A 25,493-nucleotide genomic window follows, 5' to 3' on the forward strand; every position below is an offset into this window, starting at 1 on the left:
TATGTGCCAGGGGCACCCCATTCTGTCAAATAAATTGTGAGTAGTGTTACGAACATACTGAAGGGGACCCCCACACAAGTTTTGGCTCAAATGTCTGGGTCAATTAGGTGACCATTTTTTGTCCAGATCTACTAAGTTATAAAACAAAACATTAAAAATGTAATTCACATATATATATATTTTAATATTATTAATATTTGAAAAACTTTTGTCCAACAAATCAAAGTCAGGTGGTGAAATCAATGTGCAGGTAGCAAAATACAAAACAAACAAAAAAAAACTTTAGAGTCATGACTGTGTGTGAAGTTTTACAAAAATATCAGATATTTAGATATTTCTACAAAAAAAGCTAATTTTGTGTAACCCTAAGAAAACCTCTTGATATTCTTGACTCAAGAATTCATGATAATTGTAAAAAGAATTAAATAATTACCTTGAAAAATATGTTTGAATTTATTTTTTTAAATGAATGATCAAGTATGTTAATAACTTTTACTTGGTGGTTAAACTACATTACATTTTTAAAGTCAATAAATCAATAGTTTTGTAGAAAATGCTATATAAATTTAAAAATGTATGAAACCAAATTCTGTGAGCTTGACTAGATACCATACACTAGTGATGCGACAAGTTCTTTCAAGTCGTTGAGCTGAGCAAGGGTACTATATGCTGGTGAGTCAGGAAGAACGGTTTGTGGTTGTAACAAAAGGTCTAAGGGACCTCTGAGTGGTCTACTGAGATTAAGCTCAGCAGGTGTGACACCAGTAGACTCTTGTACTGCTGAATTAAGAGCAAAACGGAATTGATGAAGATGCTGGTCCCAATGGTTGTGTTGGATTCCTACATAGGAAGCCATCATAGTTTTCAGTGTCCGATTAATCCTTTCAGTGAAGTTTGTCTGGGGGTGGTAGGCTGTGGCAAACTTGTGGGTCAAGTTCCAAGCCTTACAGGTCTCTGCAAAGATTTCTGACACAAATTGAGGTCCTTGGTCAGACAGAATATACTCTGGGACTCCCCAACGAGTAATGATTTCTTTGACCAGTATTCGTGAGACAGACAGAGCTGTAGCTTTCCGCAAGGGAAAAAGTTCCACCCATCTGGAGTAATAGTCAACAAAGACCAGTAGATAAGAATTTAGCTGGGAACTTATGGGAAAAGGTCCCATTAAATCAACACCAAGCATTTCCCAGGATTTTGTTACCAGAGTTTGCTGTAACTTGCCTGCTGGTTTCTTAGCTTCTGGTTTGTAGCACTGACAAACTGAACTATTCTGGACATAGTTCTTGACATCCAAACTCATATTTGGCCAGTACACCATAGACTGCAATCTCCTATAGGTTTTGTATCTCCCTAGATTACCTGAAAGAGGATCATCATGAAAGAAACTCAAAAGTCTGGCACGTAAAGAACTGGGTATCCACGCCTGGTAAGTGGTACGGTGTGGGAGCTTGACTATACGATAGACTTTGTCCTCAATAATGGTCAGAGTAATAGAGGAATTAACTCTTTTCTTTCCATCTTCAAGAATAGATTGATACAATGCTTGCACTTCTGCATCCTCTTGTTGGGTATTCCATAACTCATCATCGGTAAAAGGAAAGACAGGCACCTCCTTTTTGGTGGATTTTAACACTGTGGCACAGGTTGACAGGAGAGGTTGGTCTGATGGAGCACGGGAAAGGGCATCTGGAACTGTATTGTATTTTCCTTTTCTGTATTCAACAGCAAATGTGAATTCCTGCAAACGTAATGCCCAGCGCATAAGTCGTGTGCTAGGTTTGTTGGTCTTAAATACCCACGCTAGTGATGCATGGTCTGTCACCACTGTGAAATATCGACCTTCCAGGTAGTACCGCCACTTCTCCAGGGCCCAAACTACAGCAAGGCATTCTTGTTCTGTTGTAGAATAATTACGTTCTGCCTTGTTTAGAGTCCGACTGGCAAAGGCCAGAACTTCTTCAGAGCCTAAACCTCTCTGCTGGACAAGTACAGCTCCCAGGCCAATCAAATCAAATCAAATCAAATCACTTTATTGTCACACTACCATGTACACAAGTGCAACAGTAGGTGAAATTCTTGTGTGCAGTTCCGAGCAACATAGCAGTCATGACAGTGACGAGACATATACCAATTACAATAAACAACATACTTACACAAAACAATTTACATATCAAATGTACACATACTTACACAAAACAATTTACAAATCAGATGTACACATACTTACACAACACAATAATTATATACAATGCAGAATATAGAACAGAATATACAATACAATACAATAAGTGGGAGTATATGAAATATATATGTGTATATATATATATATAGCAGTTGTATTGAGGAGAATATGTTGACAGTCCAGTGTGAGATTATAGATTAATAAAGTGCAGTGCTAATTATTGATCCTGATAGATCAAGAGTTCAACAGTCTGATTGCTTGGGGAAAAAGCTATCATGTAGTCGGCTGGTGCGGGTCCTGATGCTGCGATACCGCCTGCCTGATGGTAGCAGTGAGAACAGCCCATGACTTGGGTGACTGGAGTCTCTGATGATCCTCCGAGCTTTTTTCACACACCGCCTGGTGTATATGTCCTGGAGGGAGGGAAGCTCACCTCGATGATGTTCCTGGCAGTTCGCACCACCCTTTGCAGGGCTTTGCAGTTGTACGCTGTGCTATTGCCGCACCAGGCGGTGATGCAGCCAGTCAGGATGCTCTCTACAGTGCTGGTGTAGAACCGTGTGAGGATGTGGTGGTTCATTCCAAACTTCCTCAGCCGCCTCAGGAAGAAGAGGCGCTGGTGAGCCTTCTTCACAACGGCCTCAGTGTGGACGGACCATGTGAGTTCCTCAGTAATGTGGACACCGAGGAACTTGAAGCTGCTGACTCTCTCCACCGGTGCTCCATTGATGGTGATGGGGCTGTGTTCTCCGCCTTTCTTCCTGAAGTCCACAACAAGCTCCTTGGTTTTACTGACGCTGAGGGAGAGGTTGTGCTCCTGACACCAGCGTGTCAGAGTGTGCACCTCCTCTCTGTAGGCTCTTTCATCATTGTCAGTGATCAGACCTACCACCGCCGTGATCGCCAGCAAACTTAATGATGGCATTGGAGCTATGTGTTGCCACACAGTCATGTGTGTACAGGGAATACAGGAGTGGGCTGAGAACACAGCTCTGCGGGCTCCAGTGTTGAGGGTCAGTGATGAGGAGGTGTTGCTGCCCATTCTAACCACCTGACGTCTGCCTGACAGGAAATCCAGGATCCAGCTGCACAGCGAGCTGTTTAAGCCCAGAGCCCGGAGTTTCTCATCAAGCTTGGAGGGCACTATGGTGTTGAATGCTGAGCTGTAGTCTACAAACAGCATTCTCACATATGTGTTCCTTTTTCCAGGTGGGAGAGAGCAGTGTGTATTGTAGATGCAATGGCATCATCAGTGGAGCTGTTGTTGCGGTAGGCAAACTGCAATGGGTCCAAAGAGGGGGCAGAACAGAGCAGATGTGATCTCTGATTAACCTCTCGAAGCATTTGCTGATGATGGGGGTCAGAGCAACAGGACGCCAGTCATTTAAGCATGTGATTATAGCTTGCTTCGGTACAGGCACAATGGTTGATGTTTTGAAGCATGTGGGGACTACAGACAGGGAGAGGGACAGATTGAAAATGTCCGTAAAAACACCAGCCAGTTGATTCGCACGACGCTCTGATGACGCTGCCCGAATGCCGCCTGGACCCGCGGCTTTACGGATGTTCACCCGCCGGAATGATCGGGTTACATCCACAACAGAGACGGAGAGTGAATCAACCTCTGTAGCGCCAGCAGCGAAGTGCTCTCTCCGCGAGGGCGGTGTTACTGTCCTCAAAACGAGCATAAAATGTATTAAGTTCGTCCGGAGAGATGCAGCGGTGTTCATGGCGGAGACTTTATTCCGCTTGTAGTCCGTGATTGTGTTAATTCCTGCCACATACTTCTAGAGTCAGTGGTGTTGAACTGGCCTTCAAGCTTGTGCCTGTACTGGCGCTTAGCTGCACTGATAGTGTTACGGAGGGCATAACTGGCTTGTTTACGCCCTCCGTGTTAGGAGAATTAAAGCGGAGGTCCGCACAGTGAGTGCCGCGCTAACATCGCCAGTAACCCATGGTTTCTGGTTGGGGTATATCCGTGATAGTTTTGGTCGGAACAACGCCCTCTACGCACTTCCTGATGAAACACGCTACGCTGTCAGCGTAAACCTCGATGTCGCCATCAGAGGCGGACCGAACATCTCCCAGTCCGCGTGATCAAAACAGTCTTGTAGCGCAGAGTCTGATTGGTCCGACCAGCACTGGATCGTTCTGAGGGTGGGTGCTTCCTGTTTCAGTTTCTGCCTGTAAGCGGGCAGAAGCAGAACGGAAGAATGGTCCGATTTGCCAAATGGGGGCGGGGAGGGATTTGTAGCCTTCCGGAAGGGAGAGTAACAATGATCCAAAACCCGTCCCTCGTGGTGTTGAACTTTATGTGTTGGTGGTATTTTGGGGCGTATTGCTTTGAAGTTGGCTTTGTTAAAGTCCCCGGCAACAATGAACGCAGCCTCAGGGTGCGCGGTTTCCTGCTCACTTATACACCCATACAGTTCCCTGAGTGCCCGGTCTGTGTCGGCTTATGGGGGATGTACACAGCTGTGATGATAACCGCTGTGAATTCCCTCGGCAGCCAGAATGGTCGACACAGAAGCATGAGATATTCCAGATCAGGAGAGCAAAAGACTTGATGAAATGTACGCTCCTCTGATCACACCATGATTTGTTGATCATAAAACATACACCACCACCTCTGCTTTTACCAGAGAGGTCTTTCGCTCTGTCCGCCGGGTGCACGGAAAAGCCCGTGATTTCGATGGCCGAAGTCTGGAATCTCCGTGAGACAGCCAGGTTTCTGTAAGGCACATAACGCAGCAGTCCCTCGCCTCTCGTTGGAAAGAGATCCGCGCCTCAGCTCGCGAGAGTTTGTTGTCCAGAGACTGAACATTTGCCAGTAGTATACTGGGTAGCGGGGTCGATTTGCACGACGCCTTACTCTGATGAGAACGCCGCTCGCTTTTCCTCTTTTCCTTCTGGCGCTTCACGGCCGAAAGCAGCACAGACAAAGGCTCCACCGGGCGTGTTTGTAAACAGCGGGTCGGCATTAAGGAATTTGAAGTCCGGTTTTCGATGTGTGATTGTAGAACTAATGTCCAAAAGCGTTTGTCTGTCGTAAACAATAAGGCAGACAACATCCAAGACAAAAAAACAAAGAACTGTAAACAAAACAAACAATAAACCGCAGTGTTGTAACGGAGCTCGCAACGCAGCAGCCATACTCGGCGCCATCTTGAGTCCAAAAATGTCATTAGCATCAGTGTACACCACAAATGGGAAGTCAAAATTAGGATGTCCTAAAATTGGTGGCTTCACCAAATGCTCCTTAAGGGTGTCAAAAGCAGTTTGACATTCAAAAGTCCATTTAAACCTTGCTCCTTTTCGTTTCAGGGCAGTGAGAGGCTCCGCTGTTCGTGAGAAATCAGGTACAAACTTGTGATACCAGCCTGCCATTCCCCAGACAAACTTCACTGAAAGGATTAATCGGACACTGAAAACTATGATGGCTTCCTATGTAGGAATCCAACACAACCATTGGGACCAGCATCTTCATCAATTCCGTTTTGCTCTTAATTCAGCAGTACAAGAGTCTACTGGTGTCACACCTGCTGAGCTTAATCTCAGTAGACCACTCAGAGGTCCCTTAGACCTTTTGTTACAACCACAAACCGTTCTTCCTGACTCACCAGCATATAGTACCCTTGCTCAGCTCAACGACTTGAAAGAATTGTCACAAAAAATTTGGCCAAAGCTCGCCTGAGACAACAAAGGAATTATGATAAGAAGAGACGCAATCTTGAATTAAAAAACAATGATCGGGTTTGGCTACGTTCTCACCCCCTTTCTAGAGCAGAAAAGAAGTTCTCAGCCAAGCTTGCACCAAGGTGGCAAGGTCCTTATAGGATTATACGTCGGATGGGTCCTTTAAATTACCAGGTTGTAATGGAAGAAACAGGAGAGGATTTGCATACTATACATGTATGTCAACTAAAACCATGTTATCCCACAGCAAAAGACCTGGAGGAGATTCAGTGCGTAAAATTTATGGATCTTTTCCAAGAAGATACCGATGAAGAGGAATTCCTTGGATTTTCTGACCTCAACAATAAGCCTGTCACCTAATTGTTTTGCTTTTGACAAGGGAAAGGGAGTGTGACGGACATGATGCACTGAGTCACATGATGCACTGAGTCACATGATGTGTGGAGCACATGGTTTAAGAGAGTGGGAAGATGGCAGTTTAGAAATGCCATGTGGAAAGATGTGGGAAGTTAATCCCTGCATATCTCTTTTTTAAAAAAACCTGTGAGGTGAAAAGGAACCTTTCATTGATTTGCCTTGGGATTTATGGATCTTTTGGAAGTTGATGGATGTTCAGAGAGACTACTTATGGTCCAAACAACCATGGAGGACAGATCATTTCTCTAACTGACTGACTGACTGGACAAAACCAAACAAGTATTGTTTTTTTTTACTATTCTTATGTTGGGTTTGCCAGTGGAGACTTTTGACCATGAGACTGTGTAAATGTTGTTTAAAGTGCTGAGAAAACTCTTTTTGGACTGCACAGTGGACTGGTTGCTCAGTGCTGGTCTGAATGGCCTTAAAGGTCTAAGTGTATGTGCAAGCAACTATGCTGGGTTGAGAACTCAGTCATGAACTGTTCATATGAACTTGTGAAACTGGTGGTTTGCACCCTAAATGAGTTGAAAAGAAAGGAACTGAATTTGAATTAATTTAATTTTTGAATGAACTGATTTGTTTTGTTGAAAGATTTGGTCATGTTAAATGAGCCCCAGAATTGGGAAATGAGTATTTAATTTCTGGGACTTTTTGGGTTTCTGGTTTTGTTGTTTTTTGTGTTGGCATTTGTGAATCATTAATGCTTTCCCCTCACTGAATATTATCTTGCTCAAAAAACTAATAACAATTTATATGAATTGAGCCTATTGCTGTTTGTGTGTTAATTCTTCATCCACATATTAAGGGTTCCTACTTTTTTATGTTTGAATCCTTTGTATGGTTGACTGACTCAACGAAATGTAGTAGGTTTAAACACCTGCTTGGCACCCCAATCAATTAGGTCAATCTGTTACATAAAGTGGCACCCAAACAGGGACTCCAATTTGTATGATATAAATTGTATCACCTATAGTGAATGTGGTTAGTTACAGAATGTTCATGAGCTTTATTTTTATATCAACATCAAGCATAAGCTTTTTGTTTTATGCAAATTATATTATATATTTTGTCTCAGACCCTACTAGCTCTATGCCTTGCCTCCAAATAATTATTAATTCCTTTTTCAAAGTTCTCAGGATACAAAGTCAATTGGTCTAAAGCCGAAGCTTTGGCTCTGACAGCATACTGTCCAGTATCGGCCTTCCGGTGGCCCAAACAGGGTATTAAGTATTTGTGGATTTTATTCCCAGCAAATTTGTCTGATTTAGTGTTAATTGTGACCCTTTAATAAAAAAATAATAAGGATTTCAAGCGATGTGGACAGGTGCGCTTCATTACATTTATCGATGATTGGGAAGGTTAATGTTAATTAATGTTATTAAAATGAACTGTATTCCAAAATTTAACTACCTGCTACAGTCTCTCCCTGTAAATGTCTCCCTCTCTTATTTCAAGCAATACGATAGCATAGTGAAGTCCTTCATTTGGAATGGTAAGTGTCCCAGATAATTTTTCAATAAATAACAATGGCCGATTGACAAAGGTGGGCTGGGCCTACCCAAGATTTTGTTTTATTACTATGTGTTCAGTCTCAGACATTTGGCTCATTGGTCGCTTCCACCTGAGAGAGCCCCTCCCTGGTTTGGTATTGAAGTTCTTGCCCCTTTTAAGCCTCTCTATTAAACAAGTTAAGTTATTTCACCCCGTTATTTCGCATTGGCACTCGGTATGGACAAAAGTGTCCAGGGTGTTGAACTCTGACATTTATTTAAATGTAGCCTTGAGCATAGAGCAGAACCCAAAATTATGAATTAATAAGTCCCCTTTCGGCTGGAAAGAGTGGATTGTGAGGGAGGTTAATGCGCTCGGTGACTTGTATGCGAATTAGGTGTTTAGATCTTTTGAGATCCCCAGATCTCAGTTGTATAGGTATTTACAGCTGCACCACATAATCTGTACTCTTTTTGGGAGTAGCATACCCCCCCCCGCAGATACTCTGGGAGTGGTGTTTACTGCTTTTGGAAAAGGTCAGGAGGCATCAGTGTATTACTCCCTGCTAATTGCTAGTCTGGGGGACAGAGCTTTAATTTCTCTGAAGAGATTATGGGAGAAATATTTCAACATATTGGAGACTTTTGATATTGGAGAAGGGAGTGTGGGCTAGGATTCTTAAAAAGCATTAAGTTTGCATCTAGAGATGCAAGGGTGTGTCTTATGCAATTCAAGATTTTACATATATTTTATTGGACCCCCCTCTAGATTGTATAGGCTTGGTCTTAAAGACGCACCCACTTGCTGGCGATACCTGTCGGAGGATGGAGACATAGCCCATGTTTTTTGGTGGTGTATTGAGATCCAGATATTCTGGTTGAAGTTTCTGAATTTTGTGTGTGACATGGTAAGCAATCAGGTTTCTTTTTGCACCAGACTTTGTGTCTTGGGTGATGGGGGGGAATAATCACATAGAGAATTGGGTTCTGACCTGTGTGATGATCACCAGGCAGATTATTTTGAGGGGTTGGAGGTCAGCTGGTGTGCCCCATTGGAGTGGTGCATGAAGATGGGCAGGGTGGTGGCTGTTGAAGAGGTGTCACTGGAAAGACGGGGTAATTTAGATTTGTTTGTCGGGAAATGGGGCTCTCTGGGAGGGGCATGAAGAGAGTAGTGTAGTTAAGGTTGAGTATGATTATTATATATACATTTTTGTTTGTGTGTTTGTTTGCTTTTTTTTTCTGTGTATCTACTCATGTGTAACCATGGGGATGTTTGTTTGGGGGTGGGGATTGGGAGGGGGAGGGATGGTTGTGGGGTTTAAATGTTGTTATATATATCATACATACATACATACATATATATATGTGTGTGTGTGTGTTTTTGCTTTTATTTTATTATTGTAAGTTTTAATAAATACATTTAATTAAGAGAAAAAACTAAATACAATAAATTTGTATTAAATAAAAATTTCTATAGGTGGCATTTCAAATGCTGATTATCAATTTCACCTATTGTTTCTGGAACTGTGTGTATGATAACACACATATTATTCATACTGAAAAATTAAATTCACTACAGTTTCATGAAAAAAAAAAAGGGTTAAACCGCCAGTTTGACTTTTTCAGCCGTAAAGAGTCAGAGTTGATAAACCAGAAACTAACAATATCCATTCAAACCACAGTGGGAGATTTGAGATTTTAAAGAGATCTCAATTGTAATTTTTCATTCCTATATGAAAAAAGGAAATTTGTAGGCATCCAAATCATGCAAAATATTGTGCAATTTAAGGTTAACCTAACCCAATCACAACAACACTCATTTTACCAAAACACTAACAGTGGAAGAGGAGAATAAAATAAATTTTTATAATGTAATATCTTATAGTCTGTATTAATGCTGGTATATGAATCTGGGATAGCAGCGATTATAGAAACACATTAAAGGAGCACAATGGAGGCTTTATGAATATGGATTTTACTGCTGTGTTTTCTGCATTCATGTAGATGTGTTGTATTGAGGGCATGATACATATTCCTTATTACAGAAAGCTTTATTTCTAATGTTAGTCTCCATGTGGGACATGCTGTCTCAATTTATTCTCTTTTTTTCTCATACTCATAGGGTGTTTTGTAGTGAGGCATTGCCACCCCTGCTCCCATGACATGCTCCCTCTATAATTTTGTGCATTTGTGTGTGTGCATGGTGTACACTGCTATTTTTAGGGGCACATCTCTATTGTTACTTTGAATTCTGAGTCAAATTTAAAGCACTGCTTTGTGGTGTTCGACTGATATGGTTCTTCAATAGTTTAAAATATTACAAATATCCAGAGTGCATGACAGATGGCCAATATGAGACATATTGCAGTTACATAACAGCAAATGTGATGTACACATACAGTATGCGCTAAAATATATATTTTTTATAATAATTACATTTTAATTACAAATTTTATGCAACATTTACTTTAAATTCACAAAAATATTCGAAAACAATCTGTGTGTTTAATATTTTAAAAAGGCTATTGGTAGAGTTTGGACCCAACGCAAGAGAGAGGCGATGCTTTTGTTAATAATATAACCATATGATATGATATGATTATCGACCAATACTGATTTTTCAAATTGTACAAATATGTCTGTTTTAATGCTATATGGGCATGTTACTAGTATTGGTTTATAGGTTTGGTGACACAAAACATTAAGCATTTAAAAGGACTTTAGATACTGCGACAAAGCTTTGAAGTTTTTTTATACTGGACAAAAAAATTAAATCTGTGATGTTTGCCTGCTTTTGCAGGTCAGTCAGTATGTTGAACTTTGGTGTGCAGCAGAAAATGAAACTTGCATGAGCTTGTGTTTCTGCTTGACAGTGTTCAGATGTGAACAGAGCACAAAGTCTAGTTTGAGCGCAGCTTATCGCTACAGGTGAGCATCTCTCCATTAATGACCTCGAAGACAGAACATCTGCCCTCTCCTGACTTTATACACACCATAAATTAAACAAACACAGCTACACACACACCCTGCAACAAGGACAAGACACAACATGAAAAACTAAATGAGTGCGTATTCCTTTATTATGTTGTGAGTGGGGTAACATCTCACAGCAAGAACTGGCAAATCTGTTGCAGTCCATGATGAGGAGATGCACTGTAGTACATAATGCACCAGATACTGACTGTTACTTTAGAATTTTCGTGAGACGAAAGTGTCATAGAATCGATATGAATTAATGTTGTTGCTTCATTAATTGTGCTTTTCATGTCGCATTTGCTTTTAGGACACTATCAGTTAGGTTTAGGTGTTGGGTTAGGGTAAGGTTGTCCATTTTATTAAACTCTCATTTGCTTTTAGATCACTATTGGTTAGATTTAGGTTAACGTTTTAGTTTAGGGAGGTGCGTTTTACCCATTAAAACCTCCATCTAACATTCACCTTAAAAACATTGTCTGATTATGAGACCATTTCACTCGCTTTTTGCGCCCTGTGCTGGACATTTCACTGAGAAACTGCAGCAAAATGTGTAATGAAGCATGTAATTTCATTATGCAAAAATGTTGCCATGGTCATGTAATGTTCATGAGATCAGGCTGGGAAATGTACTCACCCTCACATGTTAGCCTCGACCACCATTCACTTTAAATGCATCCTTTTTTCAAAAGGAAGGTGAATGGTAAAATAGGCTAACAATTTTGCTGAACTTCTCCTTTTGTGTTCAAAGAAGAAAGAAAGTTATACAGGTGAGGGTGAGCCTTTTTTTTTTCTGTACGGACTATAGATTATATCCCCTAACCCTAAACCTAACCCTCACAAAAACGTTCTGCGTTTTTACATTTTCCAAAAAACATCGTTTAGTGTGTTTTTTTTTAAGTGATTTGAATTATGGGGACAGTAAAATGTCCTCATAAACCACATTTATAGAATAATACCCTTGTAATTAATAGATTTAACCTAAAAATTTGGTGGTTAACCACAGGGCGTAGTCACTGCTTTTTTGACTAAAATAAAAACATCATATAGACTGTTACATTGCCCCTGTTACACACTGGCCCTCCGAGTGCCTATAAACTTCCAGTGGACATCCCCTTTCAGATCCTGTACTGCAAATTTGCATGTGGCTACTGCTTGTGACAAAGTATTGTTTGTTTCAACATACTTTGTATATGCGTCATCCTATGATCATAGTCATACTTCAGACATGTATTAAATGAACCATTGCAGGCGTCACCCATGAGTCAGGTATTTTTTGAATGGCCTTACAGTCACTATCGCATGTTGACGTGCAGGACAGAGCAGTGTAATTGGCTTTGGAGCTATTTTAAAAGAGTCAGACACTAACACCTGCAGTCATGGCTAATGTAAGCACTGTGGCAGCAACAGACTGACAATCCTGCCTGTCCTGGTAGGATGAAGTATGTGGGGCGAATTAGGGAATCAGTTCAATGAGCTTAAGTTGAACAGTTAACCCGGTAAAGCCCACATGATAGAGCTACAACAGTTATAGTCCAGATAAGATCAGCTTTAGAGTCATTTAAAACATCACCCTGTGGCTTTAGTTTCCTTAGTACGAGGCTCAGGATATAGTGAAGGACAAAACTGCAGTTTGAAACCTTAAAAGGATGATTTTCCTTTCTTTACAACGCAGAAGAAATATCCCAGATGAAGTTTGGACTACATTTTTATTTCAATGTATTTAAAATACCTCTCAATTTATATCTAATTCACCTTTTAAAATTATATTACTCTTTCAAAACCCATATAGAAATCTGATAAAAGGCAATATATGTAAAACAGATATATGAAATATACGTTCATATATAGTTTTTGCTCATATAAAAAGTTGCATACTGAACACGTATTTCAAAATACAAAAAAAATGGCAGTTTTTTCACATGAACTTAGCAAAATATTAAATGTCCCTTTTTCAGGACACTGTATTTTAAAGATTATTTTGTAAAAATACAAATAATTTTACAGATCTTTGTTGTAAAGGGTTTAAACAATGTTTTCCATGCTTGTTCAATGAACCATAAACAATTAATGAACATGCACCTGTGGAACGGTCAGTAAGACACTAACCATTTACAGGCGGTAGACAAATAAGGTCACAGTAATAAAAAATGTAGGACACTAAAGAGATCTTTCTACTGAATCTGAAAAACACCAAAAGAAAGATGCCCAGTGTCCCTGTTCAGCTGCGTGCCTTAGGCATGCTGCATGGAGGCATGAGGACTGCAGATGTGGCCAGGGCAGTAAATTGCAAAGTCCATTCTGTGAGATGCCTGAGACAGCGCTACAGGGAGACAGGAAGGACAGCTGATCATCCTCGCAGTGGCAGACCATGTGCAACAACACCTGCACAGGATTGGTACATCCGAATATCACACCAGCGTGACAGGTACAGGATGGCAACAACAGCATGAGTTACACCAGGAATTCACAATCCCTCCATCAGTGCTCAGACTGTCCGCAATATGCTGAGAGAGGCTGGACTGAGGGCTTGTCGGCCTGTTGTAAGCCAGATCCATACCAGACATCACCGGCAACAATGTCACCTATGGGCACAAACCCACCTTCGCTGGAACAGACTGGACTGGCAAAAAGTGCTCTTCACTGACGATTCGTGGTTTTGTCTCCCCAGGGGTGATAGTTGGACTCGCATTTATCTTCGAAGGAATGAGCGCTACACCCAGGCCTGTACTCTGTAGCGGGATCGAATTGGAGGTGGAGTGTCTGTAATGGTCTGCGGCGGTGTGTCACAGCATCATCGGACTGAGCTTGTTGTCATTGCAGGCAATCTCAATGCTGTGCGTTACAGGGAAGACATCCTCCTCCCTCTTGTGGCACCCTTCCCGCAGGCTCATCCTGACATGACCCTCCAGCATAAATGTGTGTTCTGCCATGGCCAGCGAAGAGCCCGTATCTCAATACTATTGAGCACGTCTGGGACCTGTTGGATCGTAAGATGATGGCTAGGGCCATTCCCCACAGAAATGTCCGGGAACTTCCAAATGCCTTGGTGGAAGAGTGGGGTAACATCTCACAGCAAGAACTGGCAAATCTGGTGCAGTCCATGAGGAGGAGATGCACTGCAGTACTTAATGCAGCTGGTGGCCACACCAGATCCTGATGATTACTTTAGAATTTTTACATTATTCAATTTCTGTTAGTCACATGTCTTTGAATCTTGTTCAGTTTATGTGTTAGTTGTGGGCAGTGGTGGCTCAGTAGTTGAGGCTCAGGGTTACTGACCAGAACGTCGGGGGTTCAAGCCCCAGCACCACCAAGATGCCACTGTTGGGCCCTTGAGCAAGGCCCTTAACTCCAGGTTGCTCTGGGGGGATTGTCCCTGAAATAAGTGCACTGTAAGTCACTTTGGATAAAAGTGTCTGCCAAATGCATAAATGTAGTTGTTTAATCTTTTTATGTTCATACAAGTATTTACACATGTTAAGTTTGCTGAGTTATATATATATATATATATATATATATATATATACACACACTCACCTAAAGGATTATTAGGAACACCATACTAATACTGTGTTTGACCCCCTTTCGTCTTCAGAACTGCCTTAATTCTACGTGGCATTGATTCAACAAGGTGCTGAAAGCATTCTTTAGAAATGTTGGCCCATATTGATAGGATAGCATCTTGCAGTTGATGGAGATTTGTGGGATGCACATCCAGGGCACGAAGTTCCGCTCCACCACATCCCAAAGATGCTCTATTGGGTTGAGATCTGGTGACTGTGGGGGCCATTTTAGTACAGTGAACTCATTGTCATGTTCAAGAAACCAATTTGAAATTATTCGAGCTTTGTGACATGGTGCATTATCCTGCTGGAAGTAGCCATCAGAGGATGGGTACATGGTGGCCATAAAGGGATGGACATGGTCAGAAACAATGCTCAGGTAGGCCGTGGCATTTAAACGATGCCCAATTGGCACTAAGGGGCCTAAAGTGTGCCAAGAAAACATCCCCACACCATTACACCACCACCACCAGCCTGCACAATGGTAACAAGGCATGATGGATCCATGTTCTCATTCTGTTTATGCCAAATTCTGACTCTACCATCTGAATGTCTCAACAGAAATCGAGACTCATCAGACCAGGCAACATTTTTCCAGTCTTCAACTGTCCAATTTTGGTGAGCTCTTGCAAATTGTAGCCTCTTTTTCCTATTTGTAGTGGAGATGAGTGGTACCCGGTGGGGTCTTCTGCTGTTGTAGCCCATCCGCCTCAAGGTTGTGCGTGTTGTGGCTTCACAAATGCTTTGCTGCATACCTCGGTAGTAATGAGTGGTTATTTCAGGCAAAGTTGCTCTTCTATCAGCTTGAATCAGTCGGCCCATTCTCCTCTGACCTCTAGCATCAACAAGGCATTTTCAGCCCACAGGACTGCCGCATACTGGATGTTTTTCCTTTTCACACCATTCTTTGTAAACCCTAGAAATGGTTGTGCGTGAAAATCCCAGTAACTGAGCAGATTGTGAAATACTCAGACCGGCCCATCTGGCACCAACAACCATGCCACGCTCAAAATTGCTTAAATCACCTTTCTTTCCCATTCTGACATTCAATTTGGAGTTCAGGAGATTGTCTTGACCAGGACCACACCCCTAAATGCATTGACGCAACTGCCATGTGATTGGTTGATTAGATAATTGCATTAATAAGAAATTGAACAGGTGTTCCTAATAATCCTTTAGGTGAGTGTGTGTGTGTATATATATATATATATATATGATACATATACAATCAAAAACTATTTAGCCAATTTTATTTAAAGATTTATGCATTTCAATTTCATAACCAAATTAGAATATTTAGGGTTTTATATTTATTTAAATTTTGTAATGAAACTACATGCATTTTCCCAATACTAGTGGAATATGTAAATTTATGCACAAATAATATAAACTCAAATTTTATGCATATATTCATATATGGACATCAGCGTCAGAAATTGACTTTTACATAAATGGAGTTGATTTTCTTCTTTAATGAGGGCAGTCATCCCAGATAAGATTATAGTTTACTAACTAGATAAGGACAGCAAAAATTTTGCAATGCAAAAAACGCTTGTTTGTTCGACGCACGCAAAAATAATAAGGAAAAAAAATAAATAAAAAAAATAACAGAGTGGACAGTTTTGCAATCTCGTTGGCGTCGCGTCTCTCTAGATGTAGATGTGGGTGTATGGCAACAGACCCCGCCCGTTTTATAAAGCAACATGGCTGCTATCCAATCAGCAGATGAGAAATTCTTCTAGACCCCTCCCTCTTAAGAAACGTTCGCGTTTGAGCTGTGCGTTCGCGGCGCTCTGGTCAGTCCGGTGAGTCACCGTCCACGCAGGAATAGAGCGAGGGAGAGACCGCGTACAGTGGCGGATAGTAAACGAGACAACGGGAAAGACCGTGGACTGCGAGCATGGCGGTCGAAGAGGAAGGTCTTCGGGTTTTCCAGAGTGTCAAAATAAAAATCGGTGAGTTCTGCATCGCGAGGAAAGCGAGTGTTTTTGCAGGAGAACACTTTCCATATTCTGACTGGAACGGCTATTGTGATAATATGCGCGCTCTATAGAGAAATACGAGACTGAATGTGCTATTACGGCGTATTATTCTTATTTAGCTGTTTGTCTAGAGGCACAGTTTATTACAGAAAAAAAAAATTTATCCGATATATTCGTACGATTGGCGCCGCAGCTGTGCTGCATTATTTGGAAGTCATGGCTGAAATAGCTGTAAATCCAGCTGCATGAAAACACTTTATCTTCTGCATTCCTATACAAATTCATAGTCAGACTCAATGTGCTCATATAGGCAGAGATTAGTGATAGTGTTGGACAGATGTGCATTGACTGCACAATCCAGCTGTGGATGTTTAGAAAAAGCAGACAAATGTTTAAGCTCTAGACTCATAAATGACGTTGTTGTTGTTTTTCGGGTGTTCTGCATCTGAAATCATTTAAACAGGCTTTGCAACAAATGAAACACGCTGCTAACATCATTCTGCCCGACTGAAGAAGAGTGCATGTGCTTTTCTTTTTGGACAGACCTTCATAGGTATAGAACAGTTTGTCTATTTTCATTCTGACTGTTGGCATGTGGTTTGTCAGTGGGTGTAATTGCTACTGGATTGCCTGAAGTAAACGTGAAATAACAGTGAGACATAGCGAGAGAACATGCTGTCTGTTTGTCTATTTCTATTTCAGTTTGAGTGTGCTTTATTGACATGACTTAATCTGTATATTTGTTTTGCATAATGCTACTTTGGTGGTTTCTTGATACAGTGATGATATAAGAAGGTAATACCACTGTACTTATATGTACTGAACGATTAATATATTTATATGCTATGGCATTTAAATGGTACTCCAAGATCTTAAAATATGCCAATTCTATGATATTTATGTGTTTACCTTGCGGGACATGTCTATAAAATATAGGTCGACCGATTGTGGATTTTGCCAATACCTTTATCTGAAGTGGTGGAAAAGGCCGATAACTGATTAATTGGCCAATAGTTTTTAAAATCGAAATTTTTTTTTTTGTCTTTCTTTACTATGATAGGCACAGACCAAGAGGCTACAAAAGTCCAAAATTATAAAATCCCAGATACAGCTTATTGTGCAACCAAATTTCCAATAATAACCAGAAAAAAAAATTCTGATTTGAAGCATATTGCAGAAGATAGAACAAGCAAGAAATAGTACACTTAATTATTTTGAAATGGCAGAGACTTGGCTCAGTTACAATGCCCTATATTTGAGTATTTATACATATATACAGTATATTCATATAATCCTCCAGCGCCGGCCACAGAGGAATATGGAATAATAAAAAAAAAAGCAATTGCAACTATCGTCATCATTTTTTGCCAATAATCGATAGTTCCAAAAGACAACAATCGGCACAGATTAATCTGTAAAACAGTTACCATGGATAATTTCTGGAACAAAAACATGGTAATACCATTATCATTTTTGGTATACCTTTGTTTCTATCTGTGTTTGATATTGTTGTCTTCTTTTCTTAATGTGAGGTATACACAGGTATCTGCATACATTTATAAAATCATTCAGTGTGTGGGTGTGTTGTGTGTCAGTTGTCATTCAGGTCTTATTTTTGCTCAGTTTAAAGCAGCATGCAAGCACACACATCTCTGAAGGTCTAATCTCTGTATGCCACAGTAAACGTGCTTCAGCAGTGGGAGCGCGCATTGACATGGCATGTGTTTCTCTTTGAGCGTGAAGCTCTTCATTTCCAAATGTACCAGAGTACAGTTGGGTACATTTTATATTAAATGATGCAAACAGTTTGTATTGAAATCTCTCAAGACTGACATCAGCACATCGGTTTAACTTAATGTGTTAGAATTCACTGACTCTTACAATAATTTACCATGGTATTACAAAGTACCATACAGCCACCTCTGTCATCACAATTAGAAATGCAACAAAACTGTTGTGGTATAGTGCAGACATTGAAATGGTAATTCACAGAATACCACCTGGCACTATTATGTCCTAAAGTCCTGATTTTGAGTTTTGTTGCCTAACATCATCAGATAACGTAACGTCTCTCTGCGGCTATTTTGAATTTTTAGCCCTGATTGCTTCACTATTATTTCACAGAGTTTCAGATGTTTTGGAGAAGTAGTTACTGTATTTCCACGAGTAAACAGCGAGAGGAAACAAATGTGATTTTTGAGTAAACTCTTGTTTGTGGTCTTGTTTAAGGGTGCTTCAGCAAAGAGCTTTGGTGGCTTGTGTTGCCTGTAAAGACTGACTAAAGCACGAGCCAATAGCATTGGTGTGTGGGCTGTGAAGGAAGCATATCATTGGTTTAACCTATTGAACGAATACACCCCATTTACTCATTAAATTAACAAAGTAGCGAGGACCAGCATCTTATTATGACCGATTGAAGGAGAGGAGCCATGTCGCTCGTTTAGTTCGGTAATCTCATTTAACAAGGAGAGAAAGGGGTCTGGATTAATTAAGAGTATATATGTGATTAATGACATTACAATGACATCAGGATGTAAATAAAACCTGTAATTATTTTTAGGCTATATTGTCTTTTTTATAACTTGATGGTCATGCACAGCAGTTCACAAAATAATATTCTTTGTTGCCATTTGTGGGGAAAACACTTATGATATTTAAACACTGCTAAAGTCTCTAAGTAGACACTCTGATTTTAATGCTGTATAATTAGACTTGTTTTGGTCGTGTACGTCTCTGTACTTTATCAATAAATATGTTGATTTGTTGCCACCTATGATGTAAAAGTGTGATTTTAAAAAATGGTTACCAAACGAATAAGTGAACAAATCTGAAGTAATATTTATTTGTATACTTTATATTTATGTAAATTATTATTAAATTATAAACTCAGCAAAAAAAAAAAGTCCCTTTTTCAGGACACTGTATTTTAAAGATAATTTTGTAAAAATCCAAATAACTTTACAAATCTTTATTGTAAATGGTTTAAACAATATTTTCCATGCTTGTTCAATGAACCACAAACAATGACAGAACATGCACCTGTTGAACGGTCGTTAAGACACTAACAGCTTACAGACGGTAGGCAATTAAGGTCACAGTTATAAAAACTTAGGACACTAAAGAGACCTTTCTACTTACTCTAAAAAAGATTCCCTGGGTCCCTGTTCATCTGCATGAACATGCCTTAGGCATGCTGCATGGAGGCATGAGGACTGCAGATGTGGCCAGGGCAATAAATTACAAAATGCATACTGTGAGACACCTAAGACAGCGTTACAGGGAGGTATACAGAATCATTAAAGAATGGAAAGCTTCCCCCAACTATGACACAAGCCCAGATCAGTTTGATTCTTAAAAAGGACAAAGATCCAAGTCAGTGTAAAAGTTACCATCCAATTTCCCTGATTCATCTAGATGTAAAAATCTTGGCTAACTGATTAAGTAAAGTTATGACATCTCTTATACATATAGACCAGGTGGGGTTTATTCGGGGCCGCAGCTCTTCTGATAACATTAGTTGTTTCATCAATGTCATGTGGTCAGTGGCAAATGATCAATCTCCGATCGCTGCCATCTCACTCGATGCCGAAATGGCATTTGATATGGTAGAATGGGATTATCTTTTTAACATTTTGGAAATGTATGGGTTTGGGAGTACATTTATTGGTTGGCAGTGTTGCCCTCTTTTCCCATTAATGGGAAGTCTTGCCTTGGAACTGCAAGCAGCAGTAAGAAAGCCGCGATAAGAAAGAAGGATGATTTTCCAGGGGTGACGGTGGGAGGCGTGGTGCATGAGCTTCTGCTTTACAGATCTTTTTTAATTATTTGTCTCTGACCCTACTAGATCTATGCCTTGCCTCCACAGAATTATTCATTCCTTTTCCAAGTTCTCAGGATACAAAGTTAATTGGTCTAAAGCCGAAGCTTCTTATTTCTTATTTCAAGCAATATTATAGCATAGTGAAGTCCTTCATTTGGAATGGTAAACATCCCAGATTATATTTTAATAAATTACAATGGCCGATTGACAAAGGTGGGCTAGGCCTACCCAAGATTATGTTTTATTACTATGCGTTCAGTCTCAGATATTTGGCTCAATGGTCACTTCCACCTGAGAGAGCCCCTCCCTGGTTTGGTATTGAACAGGAAATTCTTGTCCCTATTACGCCATTGCAAAGCATTTCTATCAAACTAATCGGGCAAGTTACACCCCGTTATTTCACCTTTACACTCGATATGGACAAAAGTGTCCAGAATGTTTAAATTGGACATTTATTTAAACGTTGCCTCAAGGCAGAACCCAAGATTGAGTATTGGTATGTCCCCTTTCTTCTGGTCAGAGTGGATTGTGAGGGGAGTTACTACACTCGGTGACCTATATGAGAGTGCAGTGTTGAGATCGTTTGAATATTTGGTTCAAATTTTGGGATTCATAGATCTCAGTTTTAAAGTTGTAAGTATTTACAACTGCGCCACCTGCTTTGTACTGTTTTTGGGAGTAGCATACACCCACCTAAATGGCAGATACTCTGGGAGAGGTGATTACTGCTTTTGGAAAAGTTCAGGAGGCATCAGTGTATTACTCCCTGTTAATTCAGCATCTGGGGACAGAGCTTTAACTTCTCTCAAGAGATTATGGGAGAAAGATTTCAACTTGTTATTGGAGGAGGGAATGTGTGCTAGGATTCTTAAAAATGTTAAGTCTGCATCAAGAGATGCAAGGGTGTGTCTTATGCAATTAAAAATTGCATTAGATTTTATTGGACCCCCTCTAGACTGTATAGGCTTGGTCTTAAAGACACAGAGGATGGAGACATGGCCCATGTATTTTGGTGGTGTGTTGAGATCCAGAAATGTTGGTTGAATGTTCAGAATTTTGTATCTGAGGTTGTAGGCACTTGCGTTTCGTTATATGTTTTTCTTTTATTTATTATTGTAAGAATTAACACAAAATATTAATAACAAACATTTTTCTGAGTGATTTTCTCTTTTGAAAGAATTCTCTTGAATCACGAGTTAATGGCATACAGAAAACATCAACTTGCGTTATTTCACTCCAATAAAGATTGACCAAGCTAAATGTGACAATTATTGTAATAATGGGGTTTTCTGGTATTTGATAGAACTTTAATCTATAGAAGTTGTGAAATTATTGATTTTCTATAATAAACAAAATTTTCTTGATTTTTTTTATAAATGGAAAATAAATAGAAAAAAAAACCTGTTGATTTGATTTTGATTCTTTGAATGTTTAATATAGAAAATGACAATATTTTGAATGTACAGTATATTAGCTGGCTATCTTGAATGATGTAAAAATCAACATTATGCCACAATTGCTGTTAGTTGAGTTGAACTTGTATTTAACTAGAAACACTGCATGTAATGCAATGAACTAATTTGATAATATTGTAGAATACTACTGTTTGAAGTGTTTATCACGAATGCATACTGTTTCAAATTGGCTACTATTTTTTTAAGAAATTGTTGGCAGAACACCGTTTACTGCATGCAAAATGTTAGTTTTCTAATTCCTAAAAATAACCAAATTTTTCCTGACATGTTAACCAATAACGATGATACAAGAACAGTAGTCATGTCTTTGCATTATTTTTATTTCAACATCTTTGTTGAATACCATCTCTTGTGGTATTATGGGTGTTTGTGGATTGTTATTGAACAATGGTGTCACGATTAGTAGACCAATCTAGGGTCGATGTATCTACCTTTCCTCAAGGAATTGGAGGCTCCCTGCTCATTTGGCTACATATATGGAGTTATGCCACAGACTTCCTGACAAAGCACGTGCCTAGAGGAAATGCTGACGGGCTTTCAGAGGTCAGCTTCTGGTGGAGAGAGCAAAGAGGAAACAGGAAACTTTGGCTGAATGATCTACAAAGCTTGTTTTTTTTTCATATTCCTGGGAAGCAGTGTGCTAATGCAAACCAGACGTACATTGATTTTGTCACAGGCAGAAGCCAAATTTTGTGTTACTATTTCCTTGTTTCATTTAGCTTTAAAATCAACATGAAATCAAAATGAACTATCGACTTTCTCAACACACATTCATAGTTTTTATTGGTCTTTATTGTGAACAGTTTAATGTAAATGTAAGACAGGTTATGTCAGTTGAAGCAAATAGTGATTGTGATTAATTTGAGAACAAAGCCTTAACATTGGGATATGTGGAGATGCTCTGGAAGGCAAACTTCTGGAATGAAACAGCACTTTTCACCATCCAATCCATTCTAGGTGGATAGAATCAAGTCACATCCTTCATTATTTTCTTAATGAATATCCTGTTTCACTGCGTAAATAGATAACAGAAGTAAAATGGCTTGTGAATTCTGTTTTATGTTGACTTTAAGGTTTCTATCTTTAGGCCTGTCAGAGCGTCTGTTGTTTGTGCATTTTGGTGTTGGACTGCAGTCTGTGGTCACATGTCTACCAGCGAGGGTCTGTGAGGTAGAGACATGTAGAGGTGTGGTGCAGTGGTTTGTCAGGACTTGATTTGCACCAATGTCGGATTAAGAAACAGTCGCAGGGGTGGGTTTGAGGGAGGTCAGAGGTCATTATACAAGGGGTTCAGAGTTCTGTGGGTATATTGGGGCTTCTGATAGCACGCTGCTAGAGTATCCAAACTTCAACTGAGGGCGTGACCTCTTATGACACACCACTCTCACACTCTAATGACGAGGAAGTGTTGTCACAGACATTTTTTATCCCCAAGAGGACTAGTCATGACTCAGTTCCCTGTGAAGCGATTGAGCTTGTTTTCCAGGAATACTGTTGAATCTTACAGTGGTTTTGAAGTATTTAGAGAAAATCCAGGTATAGTTAGTAAACCTTTATTTAAATAAATGAGTGAGGCAATTTCCTTCTTTTGTGTTGCTCTTATCTGCCAAACTTGAACCAAACGTTCAGAATGTTTTCTTTTCAAATTAATTGTACATTCCCTACTAGTTATGGCTGGGAGAAAGTGTTTTTCATGGGTCAAAAATGGTCTTCGGTGGTGACTGACATATATGGTCATCCATATGATCAAAGTTGGTTTATTACATAGTTGCATTTAATTAATATATAACATAATTTTTTTTTTGTAATTTATTTTTTTAATTAAATCTTAAAATAACAAAGAAAAGAAAAACATACATACATACATACATACATACATACATACATACATACATATACTACATATATATATACTACACTACTCTCTCCACGTCCCATCCGAGAGCCCTCTAAAATCTCCAAATACCTGCCCCATTTCTGGACAAACAAATCCAAGTCATCCCATCTTCCCAATGACACCTCCCCATAAGCTGCCACCCTCCCTATCTTCGTGCACCACTCCGGATATGGGGGCACACCAGCTGACCTCCAACCCCTCAAAATAACCTGCCAGGCAATAATCACACAGGTCAGAACCCAGTTCTCTATATGACTATCCCCAACATCGATGACCGCCCCCATCGGCCAGAACACAGTCTGGTGCAAAACGAAACCAGAGTGCCTACCACCTCACACACAATATTCTGAACCTTCAACCAGAATTTCTGGATCTCGACACACCACAAAAAATCATGGGCCATGTCTCCATCCTACGATTGGCATCACTGGATGGAGGGTCTGTATAGGCTTTGTCTTAAACACAATCTAGAGAGGTTTCAATAAAATCTATGCACAATTTTTAAATTGCATAAGACGCACCACACTTAATATTTTTAAGAATCCTAGCCCACACTCCCTACTCCAATACCAAGTTTTAATCTTTCTCCCATACTCTCTTGAGAGAAGTTAAAGCCAACAGGAGGCATAAGCACAAGGAATGAACAGATTCATCCACAACTGTCCCGAAGCAGTGCCATTCCACAAATCAAACTCCTACCGATAGGCGGAACCAGCACAAAAAGAAACAAAACAGGTGTCCCTGTTCCTCATATGGTCAGGAGTCAAATTCACTTGGAGGCCACATAAAAAAATACACCATGACTTACTCAGTCCATCAAATTAATAAAAGACATCCTTTGTGTGGGCATGTAGATATTTTGCATCCATCCCCAGCATCCACTCAATCTGGCCTGGAACCCCAGTGCAAAATCCTCCGTCAATGCAAAAGTATCTTGAAGGAGAAGTGTTATTCCACAAAACAAACTCCAGCCGCTAGGCGGAACCAAGACAAACAGAAACAAAAATGATGCCCAGCTTCCTCAGACAATCAAGTGTATGTTCAGCGAGTCAATCCACTCACATAAGAAATATTTACTCAATATTTATGAAGGACAGTGCATGTTTGGGACATGTAAATACTTTGCGGCCATGCTTCATTTCCATTCTCAGTTTGGCCGGAAACATCAGTGCAAAAGCGATCTTCCATTAATGCAAGAGTTTCTTACACTCCTTGAATTGATCGCGTTTCTCTCTTGTCAAAATCCGGAAACAAAAAAATATTGTGATTCTTCCAAGAAAGCTTTCCTTTGCACCTCGCTTCACGAGACCTTTATCGGAGGATCTCAGAAATTTGGCCAGAATTGATAGAGGCCTATCTCCCTCAGCAGATCTGTGAGCCGGGACTCTGTGAGCTTGCTCGATTTCCAGCTTATGGCCTGTTATGTCGAGCAGACTCGGGAAGAGCTCGTCTAGGAATGCCTCGTCTGCCTTCTTCATGCTTAGGAATTCCAACAATCCGTACATTAGTTCTGCGGTTCCTATTTTCGAGATCAAAGATTCAATCTATTTCTCAACATCTGCCACTCTTGTAACCAACTCCATTTTGCAACCAAGTAAATAATTTAAAAACGATCAAAGTGCACAGAGCTCATCGCTCACACGTCTGCTCCTCGCATGGCTTCACGTTATTTTTCACCATCTAAATCTATTTTCATCATTGCTTGAACAGATTACTTAATAAAGCGATACTAAACACATATGCTGAATGTAAACAATTGAAAAGACAAGGCTGTCCGTGGCCTTTGCATGACAACAGTACCGTTAGAGTTGGTAAGTTTGATTCATTTTTGTAGCTCAATTTAAACCATTCAATTCAATGATTTATTTGCATACCACATGGCATTTTTCAAATAGTAGAATTAGTTTATTATCTATTGTTATGGTAGCAGATGGAAATGAAAATTATTAAATACTATTCTTCCTTGTGCTCATTTAGTGAAGAAATGTG

General features: G+C 40.0%; 1 protein-coding gene across 2 annotated transcripts in view; it reads left to right on the forward strand.

Annotated features, from left to right (window-relative positions):
* Positions 1 to 16,139: 16,139 nt before the first annotated feature.
* Positions 16,140 to 25,493, forward strand: part of LOC127651443 (ras GTPase-activating protein 3-like) — a 102,565-nt gene continuing 93,211 nt past the window's right edge. For both annotated transcript variants that reach the window (XM_052137266.1, XM_052137267.1), the window contains exon 1: positions 16,140 to 16,285. In XM_052137266.1, coding sequence (XP_051993226.1) covers positions 16,231 to 16,285 — 55 coding nt within the window. In that variant the 5' untranslated portion in view covers positions 16,140 to 16,230. The remainder of the gene's footprint in view (positions 16,286 to 25,493) is intronic.

Source organism: Xyrauchen texanus, chromosome 11 (assembly GCF_025860055.1).
Source record: "Xyrauchen texanus isolate HMW12.3.18 chromosome 11, RBS_HiC_50CHRs, whole genome shotgun sequence".
Lineage (NCBI taxonomy): Eukaryota > Metazoa > Chordata > Actinopteri > Cypriniformes > Catostomidae > Xyrauchen > Xyrauchen texanus.